At 39.5% G+C, this 8,519-nt stretch overlaps 1 protein-coding gene across 1 annotated transcript in view; it reads left to right on the forward strand.

Annotated features, from left to right (window-relative positions):
• Positions 1-482: 482 nt before the first annotated feature.
• Positions 483-8,519, forward strand: part of LOC111965595 (glycine receptor subunit alphaZ1-like) — a 96,624-nt gene continuing 88,587 nt past the window's right edge. The window contains 1 exon segment of the mRNA XM_070438651.1: positions 483-1,445. Within this exon segment, the coding sequence (XP_070294752.1) occupies positions 1,375-1,445 (71 nt within the window). The 5' untranslated portion in view covers positions 483-1,374.

Here is an 8,519-nt window from a genome sequence, read left to right on the forward strand (position 1 = left end):
TGTCAATCAAAAAGTAACCCACAAGAACATTGAAATAAAAATGAAAATACCTCATGCCGGCTGACAAATTCCCATCAAAAATGAAAATGTAAAAAATACATAAATAATTGTATAGTTTGTCACAAGCATTTCGCTACACTCGCAATAATATCTGCTAACCGTGGTTATGTGACCAATAAAATGGGATTTGATTTTGAACATTTGAACACGTCAACCGGTGTAGACCCGGCGTGTGCGAACAGTCAACGAAACCAAAAAGTTTATGGACATCTGATAACTTAACATTTGATCAATCATGGACTATTCTCTAGTTCCATACCAATGCGCGGGACATTAAAAATATCCAGATGACAACCCCTCTCTCCAATCCGAGCCGCAGCCTAACTAGTTTGAGCAACATGTAGACCAATAACAACGGCATGTGGGCGTGTGTTCAAAGGAGAGGTGCTTTTTTTGAGTTTAGTAAATGACTGCAGCAAGACATACAGTGGTGGTCTGACGTGAGAGCGCTGGGCTATGGGAGGCAATGGAAGAAGAGGCTAGTCACATCACGATTTCACTCATTTTGACATTATTGCGAGGAATTTAAATGCAAGAAGACGAAAACGAGTTGTGAGTCCCAAACTTGACCGGACAATGGAAGTAGCTCTCTGCAGCAGTTCCAACTCACCCCTGGGAGTCAACTACCGAGACACAGAGAGTACCTGCAGAAAAACACCAGTCAGCACGGCCGGGGTAACTACAACTACGTGTGGCTTGAAAGCAACACCTCTGTTTTTGGGATGCATATAAGAGAAAGCGTAAAGAAAAAAAACACTGACTACGTATGTATATATTTCGTGTAACAACTGTGGAATTCCGCTACTGTTCTATGCGTAAGGGATATACAACCACGTAGTTAAACATCTCCTGAGATTGAGACTTTCATTGAGACGCAGAGCACATACATTCTCACATTTATCACTGAAGGAGGCAATGTTCAAATTCACAAATTCCCCTTGTAACAAAACCCTAATTGCCGCTTAGGATCGCAAAGAATAAACGTCGGAAATATCTGTGGTATCGTAGCCTAACGTGCTGTACCCTGAAAGCTACAATAACCCGGGCTGAGTGAAATCCCGCAAACCGGTTCTGCTGCTGTCCGTGGTCCTGAAAAAAAATACTCATTATTTAGGTTATCCGAATCAGTAACYGCGGTCTAAGGAAGACGGTTTCATGGCCTGTGCGGTTATGAACATCTTGTGGTTTTCTTGTGACTCTGGAATCTGAAGAAGAAGAAAAACAACAGAAGAATTGCTTACCTTGGACGTCCGAAATCATTCAAGGAATTGGAATTCTACTCCTATTGGTGCTCCTGAGCTGTAGGTAGCCCGAATGAGACCGGCAAAAATGTATCGAATAAACGCTCTCGGGATCTATTTGTGGGAAACAATAGTATTTTTCAGGTAAGGAACATTATTTATTGACTTTACAGTGCATTCTTAATGTGTTAAATACCATTTTATTGATATCTTGTGGGTGATCAGAATGTATCCTACCATAGCTTAGCATGCATGGACAAAAGTCTGAATAGAAATGAATCAACACAGCCAATTGATTAGGTTTAATCACACGATTATCAAAGTTCCGTTGGCTTTATTATATAGTTATGTAGGCCTAATCATTCCTCTATTGTGAGTGAGTTGCATTAAGTCACACACTACATTACAGTAAGATGTGTGAGAGAGAGACAGCGGGTGCTAACAGCGAACACTAGTGGTCATCAAACGCTAAACGTTGTAAACTCTGATGAGGCATATGTTATCAACAGGCAAGTCAGAGTAAAGGAACTGAGTGCACACTCTCACACACATATCAGGGAAGTTGTGTTGTTGTTGGTGTGTAGGCCTATCCATCACCTACTCACTGAGAAGAGAAATGTCTTGTGTCTGTCTTCATTTCTCTCATGGGGCCAGCGCACTATATGTAAAAATCTTAGACTAGGAGTTTTCTCTATTCAACTATTGTGAATGAAATGGGAAAAAATCATGTTATTTAAAGACTTGGATATTTAACAGGATATAAAATGTAAATATGCTGGATGATGACTGTTTTGTTTCCTCCCAGTAACCACACATTATACCCATCCTGACCAGTTGGAATATTCTAGTCTTGACATGAATGTATTTGTATGAATGTAACGACTACTATCAAGCTCGTGATCCTCATACATGAAGTGTATTATTCTCTGTAAATGTGAACAAGGATATCTCCAATGTTCACATTGGAGGGGAGGCAGGTATTCTGTTCAGAGAACAGCTTCTCTCCCATTGGCCCAGACATGGCTCTTTGTCTGTGTATGATGTTGTGCATTGCATGCCTAATCAACATTACGTCCTACATTATAGAATCAAATGAATCATCAGAGTTCTTTTTTAGACTACTTTACATTCTATATTGTATTCTATAGTCCATGGGATTCCATGTACATTCCTTGCAGACAGACAGTGTTTATTTAGCATTCTGGCCAGCGTGTTTAGCTAATGAAGTAGAATCAGGATTTTGCAGCCTCAGCTCCCACTGCTGAACTCTGCAGTTCTGCTTAATTGATATCTCTTTCCCAGTCTCAACCTAGACCCCCAGACCTCATTTCAAATGCAGACTTATTACTTATGACTTATTACCAAGCATTGATTACTTTGTCAATGTCAAAACAGCCTGGTGAATGCACATTGTACACATCATTGTATATACAAACATATTCATTCATATAAATTGCACATTTCTTTCTGAATTTCTATTAATGTTAGGGTTAGTTTGTGGGAAGGTTTGTGGTCATACTCACATCCTTAAAAACATAGGTGCTGGGCTAATAAAGAATACTAGTATAGAACAAGAAGGGCTGTACACTGTTAAAGCTACTAATTCACTGCTTTATCGACACCGTTTAGATTCTAAACGGATCTTCGTCAGGTCGTCAGGGTTAGTTTGTGGCCCATGTGAAAAGTTGCACGCTCGTTTAATGAACGACTATCAGATAAAGTATGCATTTGACACAGCAAGTGAAAACATGTAATTACCTAATCGACGTCTATGTCAAGTCTATGTTAATAATTTGCAAAACATCTGGGAATTACTAGGGCTTGTTCAATCAAAATGCCCTATCCTTTTGCCACCTACCATGAAAACAGTGGGAGGAAATTTAGCATTTCAATCATTCAAAACACATTCTATTGCACAGTATTGTACACACTATGCACTGTATATTAAACAGGATATACACTGTATAGCGCACACTAAACAGGATATACACCGTATAGCCCTTATTAAACAGGATGTACACTGTATAGCCCTTATTAAACAGGATATACACCATATAGCCCTTATTAAACACACCGTATAGCCCTTATAACACAGGATATACACCATATAGCCCTTATTAAACAGGAATATACACCGTATAGCCCTTATTAAACAGGATATACACCGTATAGCCCTTATTAAACAGGATATACACCATATAGCCCTTATTAAACAGGATATACATTGCTTTCTGCAACGTAGCACACCAATGTGTGGAAGTGAACATGTGGCCCTTATCCACTAACAAGAATCCCAGACCATCACTGGAGAATATGTACGCAGCAAATGTGTCCACACATAGTCTCTCGTGAATAAATATTCAATGATTTAAATTCAATTAAAGGACTAACACTAAAATGAGTTCCTCACATTTGTGCAGAAAAATGCTAGTCTCAACATTGTAGAATGTGGCTGTATGGTGTTTTTTAAATGTTTTATGCCATCTTTAACACCATGACACGTATGTTTGGGACTTATTACTCTCAGTTGAATAGTTAAATCAACCAAATACATGCACAGTTTTCCATAGCAAAATTGGAATATGGAATAATCTATTTAGGAAAAAATGTGTTGAATTGACTTCTATGGATTTTTCTATTTCATACAATGCTTTCTAAATTGACCTGGAAAATGTAAAGCTAATTTATAATTGACTTGCTGATTATGTCATGTATTCCCCCCAGTATCACCTGGCCTATAGGCTCATGAATAGGGTTGCAAAGGGTGGGTATATTGCTGGAAACTTTCAAAGTTTACCAGTAAACGACCGGAATTTTGGTATCTTTCAAGGATTTTATGTAATCTAGCACAAGACATATTGTGGCCCATTTTGGGTACTTCAGATTATCACAGGTGTCTGTAATTATCTCTGGCCCTCTGTGTGGCCTTATTACATATAAAATATATGGGGAAATAAAATAAAGAGAGTGACAAAGCTGTAAAACATTATCCTAAATATAAACCACCAATTTAGTAAATACCATATCCTTTATATATATTTTTAACACCGTTTTATTTATTTTACTATGTCGCTGTATATTTGWTGTCAATGTTTTGACGTCAAACTCGTGGCAGTTGTGAAAAACGTCAATAGTAGGAAGAGTTGCAGAGTTAATTGAAAATAATGCTATTGTTGATTAGACGCTCTTTTCATTAATTAGGCTATCTTCTCTTGAACTATGTGGTCCGCCCACTAGAAACGCATTGACAGCATGAACACAGATATAAAAAAAAATGAGTAATATATATTCATATATTTTTCAAAGCTATTCAAGTATAAATTACCAAAGATTTTCTGTTAATTACCAAAATGACTAAAGATTCCTGTAACTTCCAGTAGCTTTGCAACTCTACTCATGAAACGTAACCTTGAGTTGGCCTTGAACAGCAGAAAGCAGTGACACTGCTTACATGCACAGACAGCACAGCACCAGTTGTATCCAGTCACCTATATAGAATTAGTCCTTTAAAACCTCATTTCATCACAGATTTGAACGCCATGTCTTCATTAAATCGTATTTACACACACGGTGCTGTTCAGCAAGCCATGTCATGTTCACTGTGATAGTGATGGTGATGACAGTCACTTGTTTTCAGGTCAGATAGGCTGTACTACATGTATTGTCAGAACAGATGGGTGGGAAAGCTGGATATATTTAGATATAAATGTATAAACATATAATAAAAAAAACTATTGACTAGCTCAGTGGAGTTCACGATCCCTTACAATCACACATTTTAGCCAGGTTTATTTCCAAAGCTTGATGTATGATAATACATTAATGATCAACATAGACAAAGACAGATAGCACTATAAATAACATAGCTTTTTTTTAATCAATCGCCTCACCTCTCTTTCTACTCAGTCACGGAGAAAGAAATGGAGGAATTCGTAGCTCTGAATTCAATGAAATCTGTCATTCACCGACTATGTTCTATTGTCCACACCAGTTCCAATGCATGTCCAATATGTTGTTCTATAAAGCATGCTGTACTGTACTGCATGCTAACATTGTACGGAGCATGAATTCATGTCATGTTTCACTTCTTGATCTTTAAAAACATATTTAATCAGCTCAACACAATAACACTCCGAAAGACAAATGCATGACCTTATGCTGCACACGTTCCTCATTCATTTTGTGTCATGTTTTTTWAAAATTTATTTTAAATTTATGTTTATGATGATTCTTGGTTTATTAACAGACATTACGTTAACAGTTTGAAAAGGATATCAGAACGGACCTCCTCCTATCTGTGCCAGGGACTGGCATGGGATGAAGGCTTTGGTAGGGCTTTGATTTCTCAGAAAAGCCAGGATGAGATCAATTAGGATTCTGGTCTTCAGAGGCTTTATTAAGAACATAATGAGGTACACTTAGCGCTAATGATTGGTGCTCCACATTAAAGTATGCAGAGCTCAGAGACTGTTTGCATATTATTCTCTCTGGTGCTGGGAGTCAGCTGTTTTTTTACTGCTGCCTCAGCACTGGCCACGCGGACCAAGTCTCTCCACAGTTGGCCGTGGCCTGCCAAGCAAGCATTGATCAGAAATAATTATAAAAGTAAATCTAAACTTTGATCATGCAAAACCCAGGAGAAGTCACTCGGGACGGGATAAGCCCAGACAGAAGGAAGGAAATCAAAGATGATCTTGATGATATCCCCATAGGTGTAGAATCCTGATTCCTGTAATTTTTGAGTGGGATTGACTTCTAGGCCTATTGATGATGTGATTTAGTGTTTTAGGGGTCTATCCTACATTCATAGATTCTTTTTCAAACCGAAGGGCCCCGATAATGTAAGGAGAAAGAGTGTGTTGGTCCCAGATTTTCTTGGTGCAAATTCCTGTGGTTTTGTGTGAGACTAACCTCTATAGATGTTGTGATTTAGTGTGGTAGCGATGCTACACATTCCTGATCAATTATTTTCCCTCTATTATACCAAACCCCACAATAATGTAAGGAGAAAGAGTGTGCCGGTCCCCTAATTTCACCCTGTCAAACAGATTCCTGCGTGGCCCACTGCATGGGCCCATGCTAGCTGTCTAAGGCTATCATCTCTGTAGAGGACACTGTCTAATCTCTCTATGACTAAWCTGATTGTGTCGTCAGTTCGAGGGTGTTTGTTCAATACTATATTTAAAAGCTTTTTAACATAGCGTTAGATCATGGTATTATCTGTATTGTGTGTGTCCTAACAATAGTTTATTTGCAGCGCTTGATCCCTCGTACTAACCTCGTGGTCACAGCCGACTATTGCATTTTAGGTGATTATGATAGGATTCCACCGTGTTGTGTGGTAATTAACTGGTATTAGAATAATCCTTGATACACTGCATTTTCTGCTGAAAGAAAATTCCACGCAAAACATTCTAGAATTCAAAGTTCTAGAATTCTAAAAGTTCTAGAATTCTAATAGTACTCAAAGAATTCTAGAATTCTAGGCTATATATTCTAGACTTGTGTGTCTTGGTATGGATGGATATTGATGGTTAGTATAGAGGTGTAACTCTTAGGAACATTCCATCAATGAACCATAATGGCAGCATCGATGGAAGAGACGCAGTGATTTGTCAGACTTGACAGAAACTGTTTGGTCTGCAGATAGGTTCAGGGTATCAGAGTTCTAGGGCCACCAGGGCTTCAGGGTATCAGTTAACCCACCAGGGCTTCAGGGTATCAGTTAACCCAACAGGGCTTCAGGGTATCAGTTAACCCACCAGGGCTTCAGGGTATCAGTTAACCCACCAGGGCTTCAGGGTATCAGTTAACCCACCAGGGCTTCAGGGGTATCAGTTAACCCAACAGGGCTTCAGGGTATCAGTTAACCCAACAGGGCTTCAGGGTATCAGTTAACCCAACAGGGCTTCGGGGTATCAGTTAACCCAACAGGGCTTCAGGGTATCAGTTAACCCAACAGGGCTTCTTTTGGCCGTCACAATCGTCACCTAATGTTGAAAATTAGACCTGCAACACTGATAGTGTTGACAGTTATCAACACTGTCCAGTCATCAGTGTGAATATAGAATCAACTTATTTGGCAGTGATTAGGACAACATACATGCCTTTCCAATGACACATTTCCAAAAAAACAACACAGCAGCAAAACCGCAAACAAAACCGCAAACAAAAGCGTAAACGATAGCGAGGAACCATTGAAAATCTAGGATTGCATCCAAAATGGCACAGTATTCCCTCCTATATAGTGCTCTTATATAGTGCTCCTATATAGTACTCTTATATAGTGCACTACTGGTCAAAAGCAGTGCACTATAGGGTACCATTGTAGTATACTATATAGCCTTCACGTGCCATTTCAATGAGTGAGTTCTATGAAGCCTGATGCATAGAGAGTGTAGAGAGAGTAGTGCTTGGCTGACCCCAGCAGCAGCCTCTGGGGTAGTTGGTGCCTGCCCATGTGACAGTAAAGCAGCAGCACAGCCTGGCCAGTGACCTGGCAGTTAGGGTGGCCCACGCACACACAGACTGGTAGCAGTATGGAGAGACAGCAACGTTCCTCATTTACAGTACTTCAGTGTTCTATGTCCATCCTTGTGTGATCTGTATTCTGTTTAGACTACTGATGGGGGCAGTTGGTTCATATGTTAGTCTACTGATGGGGCAGTTGGTTCATATGTTAGTCTACTGATGGGGCAGTTGGTTCATATGTTAGACTACTGATGGGGGCAGTTGGTTCTGATGGGGCAGGTTGGTTAATATGTTAGTCTACTGATGGGGCAGTTGGTTATATGTTAGTCTACTGATGGGGGCAGTTGGTTAATATGTTAGTCTACTGATGGGGGCAGTTGGTTAATTGTTAGCTACTGATGGGGGCAGTTGGTTAATATGTTAGTCTACTGATGGGCAGGTTGGTTAATATGTTAGTCTACTGATGGGGCAGTTGGTTAATATGTTAGTCTACTGATGGGGCAGTTGGTTAATATGTTAGTCTACTGATGGGGCAGTTGGTTAATATGTTAGTCTACTGATGGGGGCAGTTGGTTAATATGTTAGTCTACTGATGGGGCAGTTGGTTAATATTGTTAGTCTACTGATGGGGCAGTTGGTTTAATATGTTAGTCTACTGATGGGGCAGTTGGTTAATATGTTAGTCTACTGATGGGGCAGTTGGTTAATATGTTAGTCTACTGATGGGGCAGTTGGTTAATATGTTAG

This window comes from Salvelinus sp. IW2-2015, unplaced genomic scaffold (assembly GCF_002910315.2).
Source record: "Salvelinus sp. IW2-2015 unplaced genomic scaffold, ASM291031v2 Un_scaffold1073, whole genome shotgun sequence".
In the NCBI taxonomy this organism is placed as follows: domain Eukaryota; kingdom Metazoa; phylum Chordata; class Actinopteri; order Salmoniformes; family Salmonidae; genus Salvelinus; species Salvelinus sp. IW2-2015.